This window comes from Drosophila novamexicana, unplaced genomic scaffold, assembly GCF_003285875.2.
Source record: "Drosophila novamexicana strain 15010-1031.04,08,12 unplaced genomic scaffold, DnovRS2.1 tig00000458-arrow-arrow-pilon, whole genome shotgun sequence".
In the NCBI taxonomy this organism is placed as follows: domain Eukaryota; kingdom Metazoa; phylum Arthropoda; class Insecta; order Diptera; family Drosophilidae; genus Drosophila; species Drosophila novamexicana.
In genome coordinates this window covers 629385-653922 of record NW_020824805.1, presented here as the reverse complement: position 1 = coordinate 653922, position 24538 = coordinate 629385, and the positions used below count along the sequence as shown (strand labels likewise).

The 24538-nt window shown below is 36.5% G+C and overlaps 2 protein-coding genes across 4 annotated transcripts; one reads left to right on the top strand and one right to left on the bottom strand.

The window, feature by feature from the left end:
- Window positions 1-1938: 1938 nt before the first annotated feature.
- On the bottom strand, window positions 1939-10717 carry LOC115760431 (5-aminolevulinate synthase, erythroid-specific, mitochondrial). 2 transcript variants are annotated; one of them, XM_030701742.1, is made up of 2 exons: window positions 9275-10717; window positions 1939-2396 (listed from the first exon to the last, which is right to left on the bottom strand). In XM_030701742.1, the coding sequence occupies exons 1-2, from the start codon at window positions 10515-10517 to the stop codon at window positions 2020-2022; spliced, it is 1620 nt and encodes a 539-aa protein (XP_030557602.1). In that variant the 5' UTR covers window positions 10518-10717; the 3' UTR covers window positions 1939-2019. The 2 variants fall into 2 exon arrangements, with proteins under 2 accessions (XP_030557602.1, XP_030557604.1); XM_030701744.1 differs by having other exon boundaries at window positions 9977-10714.
- Window positions 10718-12648: 1931 nt separating this feature from the next.
- LOC115760439 (AP-3 complex subunit sigma-2) lies at window positions 12649-22144 on the top strand. Of its 2 annotated transcripts, XM_030701755.1 has the most exons (4): window positions 12659-12783; window positions 13125-13216; window positions 13584-14008; window positions 14060-15347. In XM_030701755.1, the coding sequence occupies exons 1-3, from the start codon at window positions 12715-12717 to the stop codon at window positions 13996-13998; spliced, it is 576 nt and encodes a 191-aa protein (XP_030557615.1). In that variant the 5' UTR covers window positions 12659-12714; the 3' UTR covers window positions 13999-14008; window positions 14060-15347. The 2 variants fall into 2 exon arrangements, with proteins under 2 accessions (XP_030557616.1, XP_030557615.1); XM_030701756.1 differs by lacking the exons at window positions 13584-14008; window positions 14060-15347 and adding an exon at window positions 20922-22144 and having other exon boundaries at window positions 12649-12783.
- The last annotated feature ends 2394 nt before the right edge of the window (window positions 22145-24538 follow it).

Below are 24538 nucleotides of genomic sequence, written 5' to 3'. Positions count from 1 at the left end.
CAATCCCATTCAAAACGTGAGGTGCTTTCAAAAATCGCTAAACTGTTTGATCGAGCAGGATGATCTTCATGCAAGAGAACTAGCCTCAAGATCTGAGTAGGGACGAAACCAACCTCTCCAAGGAAGGCAAGAACGCACTGAATACCCCAAGCACAATCAGGGTTTGGTCGACAAGCTAGTTATACCAAGCAACCCATCATTTACCTCAATCAGTTCATTGATCACAAGGGAGTCATGAGAGCATGAGCGCGTGTGAGAACTTCTGAGTCTTTGTGAATTTCAGCCTGAAATTAAATAGGGCGGAGCGTCCATCCTGAACCACTGGCAACGTCTCAAGGCCCTCACCAGCACTATTTTTATTGAAAACAGAAATACCTCAATGAGTTGCACAATTGACAACATCCAACGAGCTTTCTCGCCAGGTCTGTCCACACACGAGGAGTGGATGCGCATTTTTAAATAACAACAGGATAGCGACACGGTGGGTTGCCACTGAGCCTCGGAACGATCTCGGGCGGCTCATGGAGGAACCCGTCGACATGTCATACCCTGCTAAGAGGTTTAACCCGTTCCCTTATTCGATAACTGCTTTTCTACAATCGACATAGCTTTTTGGTACTAACAATACTGATGCTGCATCGGGTGACATATTCCTTTGGATGATACCATGATTCTGAAGATCATCCAGCATTGTGTGTAACTTATCCCTCTGGGCAAATGAGACTTGAGCAAATGGGATTTTTGGGTTGACACCTTGATATGCATAATTTCCGTATCGCATCTGCCAATTTTTAAAAGATCTTCGGCAAAACAATCTGAATGCGAATTGAACAGATCGCTCACCTGAATTGCGCTGGGTGATATTAATATCAGGGCTAATATAAAATTCCTTTTCCTCCAACACTGCAACCCGTGACTTATCTACCTATCTATTTAGCTTGTCTTGGCACCAAATATCTTTGCCAAGCAAAAAATCGTACGGCATCGACATCTGCTGATTCGGCCCATTGACTATATACGAATTTATCTATGGCTCATCCACATTGGCTGACTATCTAATGCTAGCATTGCATAAAAGAACTGGATCGTTGACTCATAGTACTTGCTCTTCCGATGAATCGTTTGCCTGTGCATACCTGCCATATTAATCACACTAGGAAAACCTTTTAACAATGCGACTTTAAATTGGCGCCGTGTATAACACACTGTCTGTCTCACCAATATTTCACTATGCCTCTCATTTTTTGTTGAACAGAAAATTTAATAGTGTCGCCACTCCAATTGTACATTCGTTGTAATTGCTCTAATTTGTCGACAAACTGTTCTTGTGTTATATGGCCCTTTATTAGATCAAATTCTGGTAACATGGCAATAACATTTTTCATGTTTACACTCGCAATAATATCCAATAAACTTACTTAATTTTACAATCATTTTAATAAATTTGTTTAGGTCTACACAATGGTTTTCGCTGTCTATCTGAATAACCGATTTGCTTCACCCCGTCTGTATCCGTTTTTGTCTTCCCACTCTTGAGTTCGCGATCGTATTGCCTTGATCTTTTGATCGACCCGTTGTGTCGTTTTCCTTTTTGTGTCTTTTTCGTCTCTATTTGCATCTCACTTCTGATATTGTCACAAAATATATAGTTGTTTCATGAATTAAATGGGTGAATAATAAATATTTATTATTATAATTTATATTTGATATTTGAAATTTGACTTTCAACTTTATACTTTTTTCAACGAGTTCTTTGGCCCTCGATTTTTTCCATGTCCGTTCTACTCAACATCACAAATCAGATTTATTGCTATACTACTCTCCAATTGTCTTTTGACACATCGTACAACGGGAATAAATGTGATCAACCTTTTATTATACAATTTTACTCTTGTATATTTTTGAAAATATAAGACTATTAATAAAAACCAAATATTATAACAATACCAAACCCATTATTTATTTGTCATAATGCACAAAAAGCCAGTAAAAAGATTACACAGATTCATGAAATATATATTAAGCTGCCACCGATAGCTCTAAGCGTGGGCAGTTAGGAATGCCACACTCAAGATCTGGACAATTATCTTGATGCCAACAACTTTCAGTGCTACAAAACATACATCCGTTGGGGGTGAGCGGTACGTTCGTTGAAAGTTCAAGCTTATCCCAGACCTTTTTTAAGTCCGTAACTAAAGCATTCATCATTTCAAATGTATGAAAAGGTGTTGGAGCTAAACGAAGTTTTTCCTGGCCGCGTGCAACTGTTGGATAATTTATTGATTGTATATAGTGTCCAAACTTCTCCATAAGCATGTTTGAGATTTGGGTGCATATAAGAGGATCTCCAATTTTTATCGGAATAATGTGGCTTGGTGTATCTTCCACTGGAAAACCTGAAATGTATTATTTTATTTAAATTATAATATATCTAATAATTTATATTCATAGCTTTTATTTATATCTAAGTTGGTTAGATAACGCTCGTGTGCTAGAAGGGCACCGCTCTTTTTTATTTCGCAAACCCTACAAGTAACTTCTTTGGCTTGCTCTTACTGGTCCCAATTCTCTCTCAATAATATCTATAGCTCAATTAAATATGTATATGTGTGTGTATGTGTCCGCACATGCAACAATGCGCATAAAATAAATTGTTCTCAAATTTCGGTTTCATTTCTCCCCTTTTAAAGGGACGAGTAATATGAAGAAATCAAAGAGTTTGCAACGATGTTATTGTTGGTAGGGGTACCAAGCGTAAAACTTTTTGGGTCTGCCAACCACGCACACTCACATAAGTTTCTATACGGATACAAACATGTATGAGCTTGTGTGCCCTTTGGTTGCCTGCCTATCCAATGCAAGTTTGCCAAGATTTGAAGTTTTTGGGATTTCTGAATTTCCAGATACAATTGTTTGATGCCCTTTTAATTTTGTGAAGCTCGGACAAAGAGCATTAAATTTTCGATAGTTTGTGTACGTTGTGCAGTTGGAATTCGTATTGAGCTTAATTTTCTGTTTTGAAAAATTCAAACTGTAGTGCTATGAATGAAAATATTATATTGACTGAGGGGTAGAGCGGACTTTGTAGTCGACAATACGATTTAAGCGTTCCACTTTGTATTATTTTAGCCTTTTTCAGAAGTGGGAATGCACTTTGAGTCTTATAATTCACACTTTTAAATTTACAGCGTTAGTTTTAAAACAATAATTTGAAATTGCGAAAAATATCTGTTTTGTGCAGTATTTTTTGAGATTTTATTTTTAAATTTCGGGTAAGCTCGCAAAAAAAATTAATATATTTTTTATCAATCTTCTATTCTATTCCATTGCACTTCAAGCATGAACTGATCAAAAAAATATCTAATAAAAGTTTTCCCGTTTCATTTAATGGAAGAATTTAAGGAAAGCAGTGAAAGAAATTATTATTTGTATAATTTTTTGATATCAGATTTAAAAACACTTTTTGGTCAGAATCAAAAATGATCAAAAAGGTAAGAGGAACTTCCTTCTGCTTGCTACATGTATTTGCACAAAACATCATTATTCCAAGGAAAAATATGAAACCCGAAAGAGCAATGATACTTCGGCAAGCCGAAGACTTAATAGACATAGTAGTTGTAGACGTTTCCCTTGTATCCTTGTATTGTATTCTTAAATACCGTTATCTTTTGACATTTTATATATCGACAAAAAAAAACAAGTAAGAGGTTCTAGTCGGGAGCTCCCGACTAGGGGATACCCTAAACCCTCTTATTCCAACACCAAATAAATTAATACAAAAAAGTTCTCTTGGCAGGGCTCGAATTTGCAACTACTTACTACTTACACACTACTTACTGTCGACTCTACTCAACAGCCACACCAGCAAAAAAAAAATAATAATACTTTCCCCGGTAGGGCTCGAACTCGCGACAGACCGCACCACTTGCTATGCCTCTACTCAGCAGCCACACCAACAATTAAGTACTTATGATAAAAAAAGGAACTAAAATAACATTACAAAAAAAAGATGCAATTACCATGCTATTAGAATGCGAAGCAGACGCGCATGAATGTGTGTGTGTACATGTATACAGAAATTCTTAAAGCTGCTGCCCCATTCAATTGCGCAGTTGCATATAACTTTGGTTTTTCTTAACCGATCATTATGAAATTTTCTACAGTATATCTTATTGTACCATAGAATATTTGTGTATTCTGAAAAAATCAATTGCATTTAAATTGTGGTTTAAATTGGTTGGCAATAAAAGTTGGATTATTAACTTGATTTATAGCTCTGTGGTGGTAGCGGGGAGGTGGCGATAGGTATGAAATGAAAGATACTTGAAATATCTATAATATTCTAGAAGCAACATATCATGTTTGGTGGCTCTAGCTCTTATTATTTACCCAATTTGCTAAAAAAAAAACAGGATGCCAATTTGAATTTTTATTGATTGCTTGGAAACGGAGTAAGTTATCGATTATCGGAAACAAACTCGATCTGCGCGGGAGCTAGGAGCATCTACATCTAAAATTTCAAGTCTCTAGCTCTTATAGGTTCTGAGATCCTTTGACTCTCATACATACGGACGGACGGACAGACAGACGGACATGGCTAGATCGACTCGGCTATTGATGCTGATCAAGAATATATATACTTTATGGGGTCGGAGATGCTTTCTTCTGCCTGTTACATACATTTGGATTTTGCACAAATACAATATACCCTTATACCCATTTTTAATGGGTTCAAGGTATAAAAACTAATTTAAAAAAAACGATTAGCTCGCTCGGCAAATGGCAATTGTCTTTGGCTTTTATATTTGCCCAGTACGATCGATAAAAACAAACACGGCTAAATCAACTAACTCGTCAGTAATATAAAAAATGCAAATGCTTTATGGAGAAACCATTAAAATGAGAAAATGCGATAAAATATTTTTGAATGAGGCATGTTCGAGCCCTGTCTCACACATCATACGAATTTCATTTCCATAATATCAATACCTTACCTCTTCAACCCCAATACGAGACTATCAACAAGTGTCAATAGGCAAGGACTGTTCCTTGTGAAGCGCATAAAGGTTATGGCCGTAGAAGGGGAGAAGGCAGACTCTATGTAGTTGCCAGCAAAGCCACTATTGCAATTTATGGCAAGCGTAGCAAAGGCAGCGCAAAGTTTTCTTCTTTTTTTTTTATTCACCTTGGCACTAACTTGGCTAACGCCACTCTTTGGCCTGGCGATGATGCATTGAAGCGGGATTTAAAGTTTAAAAGGTTTCGCGGCTTGCCCCAGGCCCAGGTCTGACAGGCATTTGGCGTTTTGGCGCATAATAAATTCGAACTGTAGACACATGGTTTAATTTATCATCAAATGGCTGCAATCAGTTCGCAGCCTAGTGAAAGCCGTGGAATTTATTGGCCTGAGTTATGGCTCAAACTGTGTGGAACGGTGTGGATTTGTGGCTTGTAGTTTATTTGTTATTACGGCGCAGATTGACTTTTTAATTATTGTGCGATTGATGGAAATATTGACTAAAATGGATGTGTTGCAGCTTGAGAAGCTTGGCTTTGCACTTTAAAAATTCCATTATGTGTCTGTCTATTTGCTTTTAATTGGTTATTCATTGGCAATTACTCCTAGATTGCCAACACAAAATATATTCATTTTGTATTTACATATGCGTCGCCCGCTGCCCTCTGCTCAATGCCTGCCGCTTCTTTGGCAAATGGTATTTATAAGAATTGTAATTGAATTGGCGTGCGCGTAGCAGTTTCCATTTCTTAAGGCTGCCTTACAATTATTAATCAAATATGTTACCTACATATCTTCTTAAAAATCCGGTTACATAATAATGACAACGTTACAGTTAACATACAGTAACATTACAGTTATCAATTCTTAGAATATTTGCTAGATTCTCATACCCATGGTTATGTATTATGGGCCTGTGCAAATGTATGTAACAGGCAGAGGGAAGCATCTCCTACTGAATTATTAAATTATACTCATGGTCATGTTCATGGTCTTCTTTCTACCCGGCTGTCAGTATTGAACGCGTCGGCCTCAGCGAGCCAAGGCTCAAAAATTAAAATATCTTTGTAGATATATAAAGTCGATATGCGGTTTACTGATTTCCAATTGATTGTACTGCAAGAGCTATATAATACTGTAGTCGTTCATAATTATGCTTATAATTTCTCACTTTGATTAAAATATCTTAACATAAATGAATTTAAAAAAAAACCCCCCGCTAGGCTTCACAATTCACACATCTGCATAACGATATCAAATGGAACTGTTATATAATATGGCTCCTATAACAACATATTTAAAATCATTTATTAAGGAGATTCCTCATTCTATGGTTAGTGTAGGTGAAATAAAAATTAACTTAATAAACCCAAGATTGATTGCTTAAAGACAACCATGAAGACAGCCCAAATGAAAGGGAATTGGTTTTCCAGTTTTTCAACGTATAGTGATGCACGTGCTCGGAGATCTTGCAATACATTTATGGTTGTTTATATGGATGACGTATTGATAGTAGCTTCAACGAAAAATGAGGCCTTGGAAAGGTTAAAGATTACTCTTAACATTCTAACGAAAGCTGGATTATCATTCAAATGTAAAAAAGTCAACTGTTCAATATTTAGGATATGAAGTGTGTGCGGGTGTCCAAGTTCACTTTAAATTGACTATCATACCATCTCTTCAGTCGGTCACTGCTTTGAGACAATTTATTGGACTAGCGTAAAAGGAAACCGTTATACCTTTTAACATAAGAAATCAATGAATTCAGTTGGAAGCCAGAACATGACAAATACGAAATAAAGTTATTTTTAATCTGACACAGAAGCCAGTCTTAGTAATTTTTTATCTCAGTATCCAATCGAGTTGCATACCGATGCAAGTTCCCGTGGATATGGTGCCATCTTAATGCATAAAGTTAACAAGTGCCATTTTGTTGAATATTGCTTGATGTTGTTGAATATCACGATAAAATTCATATGAATTGAAGACTTGCTATTGTCATGGCAATACATTTTCCCCACTATTTTTTGAGCAGACATTTTGTTGTGTTTACTGATTTCAACTCACACTAAAAGTGTGCCAGGACACAAAGGTGGTTATTTACAGTCGTTTACATTTGATGTTCAATATAGATACAAGAACTCTTCCTTCGGCATGTTCAACTATTGTAACTTGTAAAATCACTACAAAGCAAATTGGTTTGTCAAAAATGGCTAGCAATTGGCTTATAGCTGAACAACGAAAAGATTCTGATGTTGTTAATATTGTGAATACATAAATAGCAAATTATCTTGCCGATGACATCGCAAAATCTGTGAGTTACAAGCAGGAATACAGTCGTTAAATACGGCATAATGGTAGAACTCGATCGTTATCAATTGTTCCTCGAGCTTTCAGATAGTCTATAATAAACCAAATTCATGAGTCAGTTATGCACTTAGGATGGTAGAAGATGTAAGATGAGGCCTATAATTATTACTGGCCTGATGTCATGATGTCATGTCTAAGAATATTCGAAAATTTATTGAAATCTGCATTGCTTGCAATATGCATTAGGTGAGATTTAGTTAACCTAAAATTGTACGATAAATCGAGTGACAAAGGCAAGCCAATCATAATTGTTCATTGGCAAGGTTTTTCGAAGGTTGGGATCACTTCCACCTTATGATACGGCACGCGAGATTGATTTGACAGATGTAAGAGCTACAAAATATTTCAGCCACGGCAACATAGAATAAGATAAAAACAAAGCTAAAGTTATTGGATACAAGTTAGGAGATTTTGAGCTATTAAAAAATAAAGAGAGGCATCAAACGAACTTAAGCTCAAAGTTTAGAGAGCCCTTTAAAATAGCTGAACTGTTATACGGCGATAGATTTATGCTCAGGTCATTACGAATAAGAGAAAATACAAGTATGCACACGATGATATAGGAAAACTGGCAGATAGGCATGTACCAGCTGAGTTGGAAAGTTGTGATAGTGATTTAAATGAAACGATTGAATTAGAAACTGTTTAAAAAACCAGTAAAGAGAACAACAGTGAGGGTGAAGCTGTTGAAAGACACAGCACAGCTGCCTGAAAGGCATTTCGCATCACCTTTTATGCTGCGTCTGTTTTGTGTCCATTTTTGTCACTTTGCTAAGATCCATTACGCTGTACCCAAGTGTGGTTCGGTGGTATATGAAGGGAAATAGTAGAATGTTGAAGATAGAAGCTTCTTAAGTCGCCTAGCACATGCATCCAAACTAGCTGCGCTCTATACATCTACGCAATGGAAGATAATACTCAGACTTCGTCATTTATATACATATTATAACATATATGTTGATTGTATTTTATTCAAGTTTTCTTTTATTCTCTCATTTAATTTAAATTGGTAAAATTTTTTGTGAAGATATGTATGGATGCAACCGGCATTGTGTGCGACCCAATAAAGTATAAATATTTTTCATTATTAAGAGCCGAGTCGATCTACCCATGCCCGTCTGTTATGTGAAATCACGTCGATCTGATATACTAGGGAGTCAAACTTATGAAACACGCAGATCAAGCTTATTTAATCGACCCAAAAAATAAATATTAAAGAAACGAGAAGTTAAGGATATCTTCGGCACACCGAAGATTAAATACATTCATAGAAATTTACCTTTTTCAGGTATGTGAGAATAGTATGACAGGTAAATGATATAGTGTATCAATGTTGCTAAGAGTTTACATAGACATATGTAGGGAGCATAGAGAAAATTTTAAATATAGTTTTGACATATGTACTGCATGCAACAGAGAGACTGACTTATGCAAAATTTCAAGACAATAGTTTATAATATATACATTAAAATATATAAAACTTATAATACCCTCTGCAAGGGTATAATAATTACACACTGCCGCTGCATACGCTCAGCATCTAGTGGCGTACGTCCTTCTGGACTCAATAAATCCCCCTCTCGGGCACTCCAGAGAGCTCTTACTTGCTAATAATTACCATTGATTAAAATCCTATAAGTTCAGTAATTTTAAAAACATGGAGAATCTAGATAATACGCTGAGAAAACTGGTATAACTCAGATTTTAAACGGCTATTCTGGTTGGATACATTTTTAAAGTACCAAAATTGGCAATATAATAAAACTCTTGACGGGGATTTAAAAAAAAAAAACCAACTTTCTGTTTCGAATTAAAGCCCAGTTTTTAGTCTTCTTAATAAAATTATAATTATACCATAAATTATATAAATATATAAATTAACTATACCTTCTCTCAATAGTAAATTTTTCAAATAAGAAACATTCCTTTGATGTAAACTTCGTAACTGTCGCCCTTCTTCTGAGGCTAGTATGTTTATTGCTTCTAGTGCACCACATACTACAGTTGGTGGCAATGATGTGGTAAATATAAAACCAGCCGCATAAGATCGCACCATATCAATAAGGGCAGAAGACCCAGCTATGTAGCCACCTATGTTGCCAAACGCCTTTCCTAAAGTTCCAGATATTATATCCATTTTAGATAACACACCGTCACGTTCTCCGACTCCAGCCCCATGATCACCATACAGTCCAACCGCATGAACTTCATCAATAAATGTAATAGCCCCGTATTCATGTGCAATATCGAGCAGTTCTTCTAGTGGGCATATAGCACCGGTCATTGAATGCACAGTCTCAAATGCGACAATTTTCGGTGTCACCTTGTCAACTTGCTGAAGAAGAACACGCAAATGATTGACGTCATTATGGCGAAAGATGTGTTTTCGAACGCCACTGTTTCGTATGCCTTGAATCATAGAAGCGTGGTTACCAGAGTCCGAAAATATATGACAGTTAGGCAACAGTTTAGCAAGTGTAAATAACGTTGAATCATTGGCTACAAAGCAAGAGGTAAACAAGAGTGCGGCCTCCTTTTGATGGAGATCTGCTAGCTTTCTTTCAAGACGCTCGTGATGCAACGAATTACCAGCTATGTTACGCGTTCCCCCGGCACCAGATCCATGAATATCCAACGCTTCCTTTACAGCATTTTTCACATTTGGATGAGCAGACATCCCTAAGTAATCATTTGCGCACCAAACGGTAATTGGACGCTCCGATTGAGAGGAATATTCGAGTGCATGTGGAAATAATCCATCACCAGCTAAGCGATTCACTCGTTTAAAAACACGATATGAGTGATCTTTTTTTTTTTTTAAAATCTGCTCGTTGAAGAATTTTTCGTAAGGAAAAGTTGAGTTTTCCTTAGCAGTGTCAATTGCATTGTCATTGTCACTCCTTACATCATAGTCTGCAAGACTAGTATCAACCGAATAGCTTTTTGTAGAGTATGACCTTGTGGACTTCACTGAAAAAGGTAATGACGACAATGGGGAAAGTTTTTTTTCATTAGTCGTATGAATGGTTTTGCTTATAACTGGGCAGAAAATTCCATAAGACTGGTACAGTATATCAGCGTAATTGCGTAGATAATTTGCACCGAAACGGTTTAGGAACGGACACTGCATGATTTAACAAATATTAAATTTAATAGTATTCAATGGACTTTGACGCGTTTCAATTATGCAAGATAAAGTTTTGAGAAAACTAGGGATGTCCTAATATTCGATGTATCGATTATGTAGGTACACCAAAATAGATATTTGTTTAGGTCCAAATAAGTTGAATTATTTGATAAATCCACGTAGTTTTGTACAAGGCACTGTTTCTGGCGGCGGATATAATTCTACTATTAAGAAATAAGGGACATTGAAGTACATATATTGCAGACATATGAATATTTTCAATTCAATTTTCAAGATAAGCGTTTAGTAGTACATTTATAATGTTGTGTTGTATCGAATATACATGTGTCTAGATAGCGTCGGCCAGAAAGCGTCTTTTGGCACCTGTTGCCAGAATAGGAATAACGCATTTATCAATGCATATAGATGTGTCTTTGAGCACATCAGAATATTATATATTGTTACAAGCGGTATAATGGGGCTAAAGACAAACATTTTAATAAATCAAAAAATTTAAACCAAAAAAAATTATCACCATTTAAATTGTAATGTCAAATTGTACAAAATGTAAATATCTAAGGTAAGCTTTTATTATGGACAAACCAAGGGTTAGAAACTTAGGTTTATACCATTATTTTAAAACACTAAATCAGGGCTTTCATGCCAGAAAACACAATGTTGATAACTTGATGTCGGTTTTCAGAATGAATTAATCATAGCTTACAATTCCAACTTATTAAGTTATTAAGGGCTAACATGCTCGATGCATGAGCAAATATGTTTACATTAAAGGCTATAAGGTATTTGTGCATATGTATGAAACAGACAGAATGAAGCTTCTCCAACCCAATAAAGTGTAGATATTCTTGATCAGCATCAATAGCCGATATAACCATGTCCGTCTGTCTATCCATGGTACGTATTAGTTTCCGACAATCGATAACTTTCCCCGTTTCCAAGAAATCTCTAAAATTCGATATTGACATCTTGTTTTTTGGGCAAATTTGATAAACATTATGAGCTTCAGTCACCAAATTTGACATGAAGCTTCTAGAATAGTATATATATCAAGTATCTTTCATAATGTACATAGCTAATGCCGATTCTTCGCTACGACCAACATAGCTATATATAAACTAAGCAAACCAATTTGTATTCCCCACCAATTAAGTCCACAGTTTGTATGTAGTTGACTTTTTGAGAATATACAAATCATTAAGATCAACACAGAAGTTAATAAAGTTATTATTATATGCCCATTCATATACATATTCATACCTTAATTCAGCCATTGGAGCGAAAAATATGAAATTTTCTTTCACAGGAGAATAGGACATCGTTCCGGTACTACTATTTAACACTCGAGTGAGAAGTGTGCGTCTAGAAATTCTTGCATTGTACCCAGAAAAAAAATTCACCAAATATTGGGATCGTTTATGAGCCATACTGCAGTCACGGTGAATAACCATTGTTGTATATTTTGATGAAATAAAAATCAATTATAAGCCTAACATCGAACCAACAAGTCGAAAAAAGCGTTTCTGCACCATAGTAAATTGTAATTATAGTAAATCATCAGGTTGATATTCGTATTATATTTTGCAGATATTAGCGAGTACGTCGAAAATGATGTCATTATTTTCGACCCTGAAATTTTTGTCAGCAGCGTCGGAAATGTGGAGCCTCCTCCTGCAAACCGCTGACCACCAATCCAAGCCGGTCAGCATTGCCCGTGAACGTCTTGAAATTGCACGTGAAATGGAAAAATGCCAACAGGAGTACTAGCAAGCGCGAAGGAACACGCTGCAGGAAATAACGATAAGGGCTGCAAATTTTCAGGTACAGTGATTGCATTTCTTCGAAATGCAAATAATTAATATTATAAATGTTTATATTTAAATAAAAAAAGCCATTGTGGCTTTAAATATGAAATAGTCCTAAAAATGGCAATTTTTCATTTGACAATTTCACATCTTCAATAAATTTCATTCGTTCCCCGAAAATGTACTCAGTGTGCATTGGTTTATTGTAGTAAAAACACAGTATTTATGTCTTTCTTTTAAAATTGGTAACGAGAGTAACTAGTTACTTTTACATACTTTGCTTGTAACGGTATAGCAAGGTTTTCTCTTCCCTTGACATTGCCATCTCTTTGAGAAGGATTATATGTACCTTGAATTATTCGTTTTAAGAATTAAAAATGATAAAAGCTATACTAGTATTTAACAATCATGGGAAGCCTCGGTTATCAAAATTTTATCAATATTTTGTACGTAAAACTGGTGGAAATATTGCTTTAAATTAAAGAATGCATATTTATGAATTGAAGAAGACAAAAGCCTACATATGAGTCTGTAAAATTATTTCTGTCGGACAACTCCAAGCACAAAAAATATGATGCTGGTTTTTTCAGTTTGTTTTCATTACAAAAACAAAATTTTCAAATAATTTATATATAAATGAGATGTATTCTTTGACCCAGAATCAAATGTACTGAAGCTTAGTAAATTTCCGAATGAGACTCATATGTACAATAACTATGACAAAACTATATGCAATATATATATACATATATATACAATCAATTTACTAATTTAAATTTTTTAATAGGATGAAAACCTTCAACAACAAATCATTAAAGAGACGTTCCAATTAGTATCAAAGCGGGACGATAACGTTTGCAATTTCCTGGAAGGCGGCAGGTAATCTTATGCATATATGAATCCGAGGTTAACACCCACAAACTTAATATGCAGAGGTCATAGGTTGATTTTTTCTGTAAATTTGTGTTTGAAATGAAATGAACAAACTATAACCGGCGTGTGTTTGGTAGATAATATGTAATTGATATGTTTTTAATAGTAACAAGACAGAGGGATTTTGGATCAAAAATAACATTTATAAAGTTTAAGCCTTGTCCGTTGGTTTATGCACAGACCTGTGTAACATACGAAAGGGCCAAAACTTTCATAAACCTTTGAATTGTATGTGAATTTTAAAAAGATAGACTTAGTAAAGTATATATTGCCACATATTCATGCATATAAATATTACATTTTCGTGCCTTAGCTTGATAGGCGGCTCAGATTACAAGCTAATATACCGCCATTATGCAACACTGTACTTTGTATTTTGTGTTGACTCCTCGGAGAGTGAGCTTGGTATACTTGATTTGATACAAGTATTCGTCGAAACCTTGGATAAGTGTTTCGAAAACGTGTGTGAGCTGGATTTAATATTTCATGCTGATGCCGTTCATCATATTCTGTCAGAGCTGGTTATGGGCGGAATGGTACTACAAACTAATATGAACGATATAATAACCAGGATTGAAGACCAAAATAGGTTGATTAAACAAGAATCAGGAATATCTGCAGCACCAGCTCGTGCTGTAAGCGTTGTAAAAAGCATGAACATTCCACAACAAATTAAGGACATGAAACTGCCAGATTTACCACAGGCTATAAAGGACCTAAAATTTTGATATGATAAATGTAAGTTACTTAGATTTTCTGTGATTTAAGTAAAAATTCTCGTTTTAACAGAAACACATGGTCCGATCTCCGCTGCAACTGTTATTATTAAATAGGTAATTTTAAGTACTAAAGATAGTATCTGAATTTAATATTGTACATGTAAAATTGAGTAAAACACTCTTTATTTTATATTTAAGTATTGTTATTCATTTTCAATTAATGTTAATGAATGGCCTTGAAGAATGTTAATATATCCAGGTTTGGATATATTAGGCCCGTATTAAGTTGGGGTGCGAGTGTGAATTAATGCTACCAGCTACCAGACCAGTCCAATCGACTTTTTGACGTCGATTCTATAGTTTAAAAAATGGAACGCAATTTTCCTTTTCTTAGTCTTCGGTAAAGTTTGCAAATGAAAATGCAAATACTAATTCAGACATAACCGCTCTGTTTGAAGGCTTTGTTTTTAAGGCTTAGCTTTGAGGTGCACTTGGAAATGGGTCATTAGCAAGTATGCAAGCAAAGACAATATTAACACTAAGATGATACAAAATATAAAATAAGATGATACAAATCCAAAGTCATCAGGCTTTTCGCCCACCAATGCTAGACGATGGCGACACAGACGTTACGTTTTTAAAGTACTTTAAACGAAAAAGTTTTGAGTCGAACGAAGCTTAGTAATTTTTTTTGATCCGTGGTATTCAAGTTCTATATGAATGATATTTACCTTACATACTATAGCTTGATTGTAAAGACAATTTTGCAAATATTTAATTTTTATCACGTAATAATAATGAACAATAATTATCTTCATACCATAGTCCACGTAAATTGCCTACTTTTATTTTTGCACAGCTTACGCTGGAGAGAAGTTATTGTCGCAGTCAATGGCGAACAAGAACCTATGTATTGAAGTGAAAATTTTGCATGCATGAGTACCAAAAAAGAAAAAAAAATATATATATATATTATTCACTGAAGTGGCTTTTGCAGCCGTAAAATTAATTTTGTTAGTTTTCTGTATTCTGCATTCACAAATGTAAGTTGTGTATTGAGGTTGGCTGCAGGAGTCTCGTTTGGAGCAAATTTACACATTTTTGAAAAATGTGTAAAATGTGTTTTGTCATGGGAAAACTTACAGGTCGCATTTTACACATTTTGCAACAATGTGACATATTCAAAAATGTATAATAAATGTGGGCAGTGGACGAGGCTATTACATTCACCGAGACACGCGTATAATTAAACACATTTTTAAATTTTTAACTTATATGTTATACATATATAAACTTGTGCCGAACAATAAAAATCTTAAGTGGTCTAACGAAAATTGAAAAATACTAAGATAAAAACAACAAGAAAGACGTTTTAGTCGGGAGCTCCCGTCTAGGGAATACCCTGAACCCTCTTATTCCAACACCAAATGCAGTTCATGCAACGCGCTCGTTTGAAGTAATAAAGATAAATTAAAAAAAAAAGGTGCCTTGGCAGGGTTCGAAGTCGCAACTGACCGCATTACTTGCTGACGACTCTAGTCAACAGCTACATCAGCCAAAAAATAGCTTCCCCGGTAGGGCTGCAACTTGCGACAGACCGCACCACTTGCTATGCCTCTACTCAACAGCCACACCACTTTTTGACTATTATTGAAAAAAACGAATTAAAATAGCAGCACAGAAAACAATACAATCGCAATTGCTATGCTGGTAATAGAATTTGAAGCAGTCGCGCTAGCTTCCCCATCCAATTGCGCAGTAAAACACACAACTTTTTGGTTATTCTTAACCGATCTTAAATTGAAATTGAAATTTTATACAATATATCTTATTGCACCATAGAATATTGGAAAACGGAGTAAATTATCGATTATCGGAAACAAACCCGATCTGCGCAGGCACTAGGAGGACCTGCATCTAAAATTTCTCTAGCTCTTATAGGTTTTAAGATCTGACGGACGGACAGACAGACGGACATGGCTAGATCGACTCGGCTATTGACGCTGATCTAGAATATATATATTCATTAAGGGGTCGGAGATGCTTCCTTCTGCCTGTTACATATATTTGCATTTTGCACAAATACAATATACCATTTTTTCTCATTTTTAATGGGTTCAGAGAATTAAAATGAACGGGGTTTCATTTTCTCCGGCGCAGAACCAGGGGGACTGACTCAAGAAGCAGGATTGGTCGACACGACAGCGACGTTAAACCACCACAGACTAATGGCAGAGGCCGGAGAGTCGAAATAGAAAGCCTTACATTATTATTCGTTTTCTTTTTCTGCAGAATATGATGCAATTAGATTAGGTTTCCTTTTTTACAATTAGAAAAAAAAGTCAATTACTTAAAGCAGGCATGAAGTGACCGAAAAGTTGTTGCCACTACCAAGAATATATAAAATTTAAACTTTAAATACATGCACGAATGATACACGCTTACATATGAACATATTTCCATAAAAGATAATCCATATCCCCCTTATCGCCCACCAGAGAGCATGTTACAAAAATATAAAAATATGTATTTTTATGTCGATGCAAATATTTATATAATTTCTTTAAATTAAATTAATATTATTTTTGTTCCCCCATTAAGACCATTTGTACTTTTTAATAAAAAAAAAAAATTTTAATTAAAAAAAAAAAAACAATTGAAAAATGTATCTTTAAAAAGCACAAATTTGCACTTTTATTTCTGAATATAATTTGTACTACTTAAAAATAATAATAATTAAATTTAAAGAACTTAGATATTTTCTACGGAGCCAACTTCAGTACAAAACATGCATTCATATAAGGTAATTCCAAGGTTTATTAAACGATGAAAAAAATATAATTTTTATGGAAGCAAGTCTTCCTTTATTTTATGTTAATTTGCAACTACATAAACTTAAATCAATTCTAGCCCTAATAACCTGTGGCTTAGCGGCAGCGGTGTCGCTGCTGATGTGTTTGGCCCGTTGGGCAAATCTTCTTGGAATTTTCGGCGGTTGCCAATCGGCGCGTAGAGGAAATGGCACAGACACCAAGTCAGCATTTTGCTGCACTTCTTATGAGGTGTTGCAATGCTTCTTATTGGGACTGTATGAATTTATTTCTCTTCCCTTTTGATTTCACCTTGTCCTCAAGCGATCATCAGAAGAAGGGTATGTTGTTGAACCTGAGGTTGTTGGCATCTGAATTTTGTGTTTGGATATGCGTTGGTTCATTTTTGGGTCTCTCTTGTTCTTTGTTCAGTTGCAGTATTATATTTTACTTTTTCTCTTCAATACGTGTAATACACAGGTAAGAAGAATGGCAACTGTGAACAGAATTATGAAACCGACTCTATTTACTATAGAGTGCGTTTGAAGTTTTTGCATGTTTTTTATGTTGTTGATGTGCAATTCTTCCAATGCTTTTAGAGAAAGAATCTTATTTCTTTCGTTTTCGTGGGATTTCCTGGGCCCATGACTGTGACTTCTGAGTTGCGGAACTCTTGTTTGTTGATGAATAAGGTTTCGTTCCAGAAGTTAATCTCACGCGTTTCCCCTCTTCTTGCCATCTAATAGTGCCGTTGAAGTCGTTAACTAGTATAACTCCATCGTCGATTTCTTCGATCTGCATCTGCATTGCTAAAGCCGCAGAGCGCTTGCTCCCCACTAACTAACCCAGGTATACAATTAAATTGTGACTTGAACTGTCTGCACTGTGCTGGGTGGAAGCTACTGATCCAATATTATTGATCACAGGGATTCGTTATAGCGCGTCGGCTACAAGATTATCCCTACCTGGCTCATAGAGGAGTTAGTAGTCGAACTCTTCTAGGTAAGCTTTCCACCTTTTTATTCTTGCGTTGCCGTTCCAACTGCTAAGAGAGTGGGTTAAGGGTTGATGGTCGGTGTATATTTTTACACTCGCTTTACCGTAGAGGTAATACTTGAGGGCTTTTGGGGCCCAAATTATTGCCACCATTTTCCTTTCAATGGTGGCGTAGTCCTCTGTTTTTGAGAGAATTCGAGAGAGAAAACAAATGGGTCGCTTGTTCTGGGATAGAACAGCCCCAATAGCAAAGTTGGATGCATCTGTTGTCAGATGAAATTCTTTGCTGAAGTCCGGGTAATGGAGTATTACCTCATTCGTTTTTATTTTATTAAATGATTCGATTGCTTCTTCGTTGGGATTAATGAGCTTTTTAGCTGATTGATTTTTGGACACATGTCCATCTTCCCCTCTTAAAAGAGAGGTAAGGGGCTTTAGCAACTTAGCGAAGTCTTTTATAAACCACCTGTAATAGCAGGAAAGGCTAATAAACGATCTTAAATCTTTGAGTGTTTTTGGAAGTGGGTACTTTCCTATTGTCTTAATTTTGTTTGGATTGGTTTCTATGCCCTTGTCTTAGATGATAAATCCCAGAAATTCTACTCTGCTTTTAAAGAACTCGCATTTGTCCAACTGACATTTCATGTTGACTTTCTGTAGAGTTCTGAATATGGTGCCAAGGTGCTGCGCATGCGATTCAACATCTTTGCTAAAGATAATGATATCGTCAATATAAATGAAGCATATTTTTACAATATGCTCACGAAGGATATCGTCAAGAGCTCTCTGGAAAATTGAGGGTGCATTCTTGAGACCGAATGGGAGTCGTGTAAACTCGTATTTTCCGTTGTTAACGGAGACGGCAGTTTTTTCTATGTCTGACTCTATAAGGGGTATTTGATGAAATCCACTTTTCAAATCTAAGACAGAGAATACTCTATTATAATCTAGCTGTGCTAATACCTCGTTAATTTCGGGTATGGGGTATTTGTCTGCGGTAGTTTTTTATTTAGTTTCCTGTAGTCTATGACCATGCGATATTCCTTTTGCCCGGAGGCATTTAATTTTTTCGGAACAATCCACACAGGTGAATTGTATGGGGATCGGGAAGGTCGGATGGTTCCGTCCTCTAAAAGTTCTTTAATTTGGTTGTGTACTACGTCTTTTAAAGACATTGGAAATTGGTAAAATTTTGAATATATGAGGGAGTCAGTTTTTGTTCGAATTTCTGCTCTGACGTTGGTTGTGCATGCCAGTTTTTCGTCCGGATTGGCGAATAGACTTGGGTGCATTTTAACTAGTTGATTTAGACTATTTATTTGTTCGTTTGTCATGTGTTCTGTTCGTGGTATTACCGTGTTGACGGCCTCGATTTTTTTCTGCTTAATGGGTATGCAAATATTGTTCTTGATTATAAGTAGATTCTTGCTGCTTTGGATCACAGCAGCTAATTCCTTCAGTCTATCGTTAAATAATATAGCATAGAATGATTTTAAGGTGAGTAATAGAAAGAATTTTATTTTTATATCGTTTCTATTGAAAAGATTAGCGAACTTGTGGTGTGTAATTTTAATGCTTCCGCCGACTGACGGCTTTGAAGGTCTCTTCATTTGGGATAGGTTCGGACACGAATTTGGGTTGGACGTAATTTCGATTTGATCCTGTATCTATTAATATTTTGAGTAACTTTCCGCTGCCCATCTTTCATTCTATGTAAGGAAGAGAGGAGCTCTTTATCCTAAAAAATTGATGTCTGAATGTTCGTGTTGGGTATTTTGTCCGTTATCTGTTCCTTCAATTTGTTGTGTGTATTCATTTGGCTGCTCATATTCAGTCGACTGTTCGTAATTAAGCATTGATTATACGTATTCTTCCATGGTCACACAGTTGTCAGTGTTTTCTGTCTTGGTCTGTTCTTCTCCTGTTTGTATGTTGAAATTTCTTTGTTTTTTGTCCGTGGCGTTTGTTGGTGGTGGAGGTCTTTTCCCTACTTGAAAATTGGGTCTGTTTATGTAATTTATCATTCTTGTGCGGATGCCGTGGACCACGTCCATTGGCTCAGGACGTGGTTGGGGTTTTGGTGCAGAAGATCTATTAGGTACGTATACCTGTTGTGGTTGTGTCTGGTAGGTTCGTTGGTTGGCGTATTGTGGAATCGGTCATTTATTGTTATAAGTCGGTGGTCCATAGTTTGTATTGGTAGGCCAATGTGTATGAATCGGGAGTTGGTGCCTGAAGCTAATAGGTGGTGGCCTTAAAGTTTGGGCGAAAGAAGGCTGAGCTTTTCGGGGTGGCAGTATAGGTGGTGGTACATTTCTATTTGGCTTTCTGGCATGTGTCTGTTGATTCCTATTCAAAGCCATGTTAGTGCTACAGCTTTGATTCTCTAGTTTTAAACAATAGTGAAGGGCTGAAGGTAGATCTGCTGGCTCCTTTATTCCAAGAATTCGTGGTAAATCTCCCTTCAAACCTCTAATGAAGGTTTCTAATGCTTTATCTCGGTATATTTTTGTCATAAGGGTTTCGAATTCCCTATTTAATACCATGCACTACTTTACTTAAGCTACTTTATCAGCGACAAGTGGTTGTAAACGACCTGGTAGAATTCTTCTACTGTTTGATTGTTAGCACTAACATTATCATCTGATATTCTGATGTTCCCAGATCTCTTTTGTCTGCATAGTGCAGCGTCGTTTACGTCACTAAACTCGGTAGAGGGGTTAACTAACTGCTTTACTAATGTCGGCAATCGTTATGCCAAAATCTGGCTAACCGTGGCTGAGATATTATTAATATTGTATATTTTAGTATATTTTTGAAGTATCTTTAAATCTAGTATTAGTTTTCTTATTCTATATTTTGATTGAATGTTTTGATCGTTTTTGTTTTCTTTTTAAATCCAGTAGTTGGTTTCTTCCTTCTACTTTGGAGGGTCTCTTGGGAGTCGCAAAGTTGGAATTAAGTTAAACTACGTTCGTAGTCTTTATGTTCGTTTATCGTTTTACACTTCTTTATCTTGCTTATTGCTCTACAATATTTTGTATTTCTTATTCTTATAATTCTATTTCACTTTTGCGTTAGTTGTTTGTTCGTTTGTTTGTTTTTCACCTAATTTCTAACTTACAGTACTATTCCTGATGTGGCAACCTTCCCTGCCGGTCCGGATTTCATCCTTTTTGAAGCCTTTGGATATCTACTGGGGATCCTGCGACCATTCTTCGTTGAGAGTATCCTGCGGGCGGGCCTTACAAGATATGTTATCCACCGATGGGCAACTGAACAATTAGGTGCCAATTGCCTTTCGCGAATTTCACCAATCGTTGAATTAAATTAAACGACGAGAGTTTCATTGGTTTTGTTTCGTCGTATAACCGACTAACGTGCACGTAGAAGCGTTTTGTTCTGATGTAACACGAGCCGGTCCCTGCTCGGGCGCCAGTTAATTCCAAGGTTTATAAAACGATGAAAAAAATATAATTTTTATGGAAGCACGTCTTCCTTTATTTGATGTTAATTTGCAACTAAATAAACATAAATCAATTCTAGCCCTAGTATCCTGTGGCTAAGCGGCAGCGGCGTTGGCAGCGGCGTCGCTGCTGATGTTGTTGGCCCGTTGGGCAATTCTTTTTGAAAATTTTCTGCGGTTGCCAATCGGGGCGTGGAGGAAATGGCGCAGACACCAAGTCAGCATATTACTGCACTTCTTATGAGTTGTTGCAATGCTTCTTATTGGGACTGTATGAATTTATTTGTTTTTAACTTATATACATAAGTACTTATGCATGCATTATTCACGCATACAACCAAAGATGCTTGCACGCCATTGGCTGGGTCAAGAACTTTTCTCGACTTTTCTGTTCAAAAAGAAAAGTGAAATCAATCTTTGTGTGCTATTTTCTTAATAAAGTTATTGCACAAGAAGCGCCTTGTGTAAAAATGATTTAATTCTTAAATTTTCCTGTAAAATTAATCGTTAGTATCTAGGCCAATATACCATTTAAATAAAGCATGCATTTCATGGATAAAGCAGAACCACTTTCCATCGATCGTAAGCTCAAAACTTTTTCGCTCAATGTACTTCGAAAACGAAGCGACGCAAAGTACCGTCGACCAGCTTTGCTGAAGGCAGGCTAGCGACTAACTTCGTTGCTCGTTTAAGCATCAGCAAGCCGCGACTGCGGCATTTGAACAGCCATCGGCTGGCAAGTCGTTCGATATCTTAACTGACTTTTGTCAGTTTAGGAACCAGGCTGGAAAATTTGCGCCGCATGTAAATGTATGGGCGTTACTTTGTGTTTATATTGTCTTTGTCAAGAGAGAGTTCTCAGTTGAGAGTGATTGACGTGTTTTACTTGTGCTCCAAGATTTTTATATATTTTTGCGTTTTTATCCTACTTTTTATTTAAAAATTTTGCATTTTTCGGTGCTTTATTTAAAAAGCTTTAATAAACTGTGCAAAGTGTTATCTGTTGTGCAGCGTAAGTCTGTTAATTATTACATTTTATAAAACGCGGCATCAGTTCTGTGTTGTTGTTATTGCCTGTTTTGATTTTTTTGCTTTGGTGCTCCCCTGTGCATACACTTGTTTGTGCGTGTGTTCGCTGCATACTTTCTGCTTGTGCATCGCGCTCTCGCAAACTTTTTCTATTGCTTTTCGCTCCAAACAATTTGTTTGTGTATTTACTTGCTCTATCTTGTGCACCGTTTTCGTTTTGCTCTGTGCTCTCGCAATTTGTATACGCATTAAATAATTATGTTATGCTGTAAGAAACCGTGCACGTTCAAGCAGGCTGATGATTCTGCACTGCCGCAATCTGTTAATTGCTGGCTGTGTGAGAATATGATGCATGCTAAATGTGTGTGGTCTCACTGGGCGTGATTGCGACAAGATCGCTGCTATTGCCAAGAAGGGCTGTGGTGGCTTGCGTTGGTCGTGCCCAGAATGCATCGACAAGCAAATTGATTTCTCTAGAATGTATAATTCTGTGAGAAGTCAATTCTTAAAATTAAATAATGTGGCTAAGCAGCTCTCGAGTAATTTTGACTCGAGTTTCGAGTTGCTTGGAAAATATAAATTTGAGTCCCCAACCAATCGCCGGTTGGAGCCTCAACTTTTGCAATTGCCCTCTACGTCAGTTCAGACACCTACTACTTTCTTGTCCCTTCCTTGCAACTTGGAGGTATCTCCAATGTTGTCTTTATCGCCTTCTCCAAGCGACTGTCCAATTACCCCTGTTTCAACCCCTGTACTAGTCCCAGTAGAGCCCGTACCTGATCCCGTCCCAATTAATCAAACTGCCTCAGCCCCATCAGCTCCTGGCCGCAAAGGTAGACCTGCGCGCAATCTTGCCCAGATTGTTAAAAACAATCATTGTGCCTCGTTAGCTCCCCCAACTCCTGTATTACCTACAGCCCCATCAGCGCCTACTTTAACGGTAGTTGCCCCTCGTAGGCAAGTCTTTGTGTCTCGACTTTCGTCGGACACCACTTCTGAGTCATTGGCAGCCTATATTGCTAGCAAATCTTCTGCTAGCGTGTCAATAACCAAATTTAATTTCTCCACCCCTCGTGAAATATCATCATTCAAAATAAATGTTTCACATGATATGTTCCCAATCATTTGTGATCCCAAATTTTGGCCTCCACACATGATTGTTCACGAGTTCAAGCCTAAAAAGCGTAACCAGCCTGTCACCCTTCCAGTACCTTCAATACAGGGTACCATTTCTGCCCCAAAAAACTAGCTTCATCTTCTGACCAAATCTTTATTCATTATCAGAATGTTAGAGGTCTCATTTCAAAGCTTAAAAATCTTTTCATGGCCAGCACTTCCTTCGATTCGGATATAATAGCATTTTCAGAAACATGGTTGAACTCAACCATATCTGATTTTGAGATTTTATCAAATAACTTTATTTTGTATAGAAATGATCGGCCGACTCGAGGTGGTGGGGTGTTAATTGCCGTTAAAGCCACTCTCCAGTCAGAACTTTTCTGTTTTAGTACGCCTACTGACGCTGAGATTGTCTCAGTTAAGGTGTCTTTTCCTAGACGGAATGTCTATGTAACATGCTCTTATGTCCCACCTTCTTCTGATATTCAAGTTTATATGAAACATATTACTTGTATTAAAGAAGTTTCTTCACACGTGCGTGATAATGACCTATTTATGGTGTTGGGTGATTTTACTTTGCCCAACATCTCTTGGTCATTATTTACTGCCAAAAATTATCTAGTGCCCTCAGCACAGCACGATTTTATAGACTGCATGCTTGATCTTTCGTTGTTTCAAATCAATTCAATTTCTAATCATTTGATTAGAACACTTGACCTTGTATTTGTTAACGACTACCTTATTTCTAATGTGTCTAGGTCCCCTCCTTTATCTCTTCCTGAGGATGTCTATCATCCAACTTTAGAGATTGCAATGCTAAATTGCAATCCTTTCATTTCGTGCTCATCAGCCAATAAGCCCCGCTATTGCTTTCGCAAAGGAAATTATTCTTTGCTGAATCAGCTTATTTATTCAACCGATTGGTCTTTCTTATATGACTTAGTTGATATGAATACAGCCATTAATTTTGTTTACATCACCCTAATCTCCCTCTTAGATGTGTGTATTCCTAAGTCAATTCCTTCGACTACTTTTTCAAAACCACCCTGGTTTACTACCAGATTATCACATCAAAAAAATGTAAAATCCAAATATTTTAAAAAGTTTAAAAAGTCTGGTTCGTGTACAG

Coding starts and splice junctions, on each gene's coding strand:
- LOC115760439 (XM_030701755.1), top strand. CDS start 12,715: ATGATAAAAGCTATACTAGTATTTAACAATCATGGGAAGCCTCGGTTA. Junction 12,784..13,124: donor CAAAATTTTATCAATATTTT/GTACGTAAAACT, acceptor ATTTTTTAATAG/GATGAAAACCTTCAACAACA. Junction 13,217..13,583: donor AATTTCCTGGAAGGCGGCAG/GTAATCTTATGC, acceptor TTCGTGCCTTAG/CTTGATAGGCGGCTCAGATT.
- LOC115760431 (XM_030701742.1), bottom strand. CDS start 10,517: ATGCAGTGTCCGTTCCTAAACCGTTTCGGTGCAAATTATCTACGCAAT. Junction 2,397..9,274: donor AAATTTACTATTGAGAGAAG/GTATAGTTAATT, acceptor AATACATTTCAG/GTTTTCCAGTGGAAGATACA.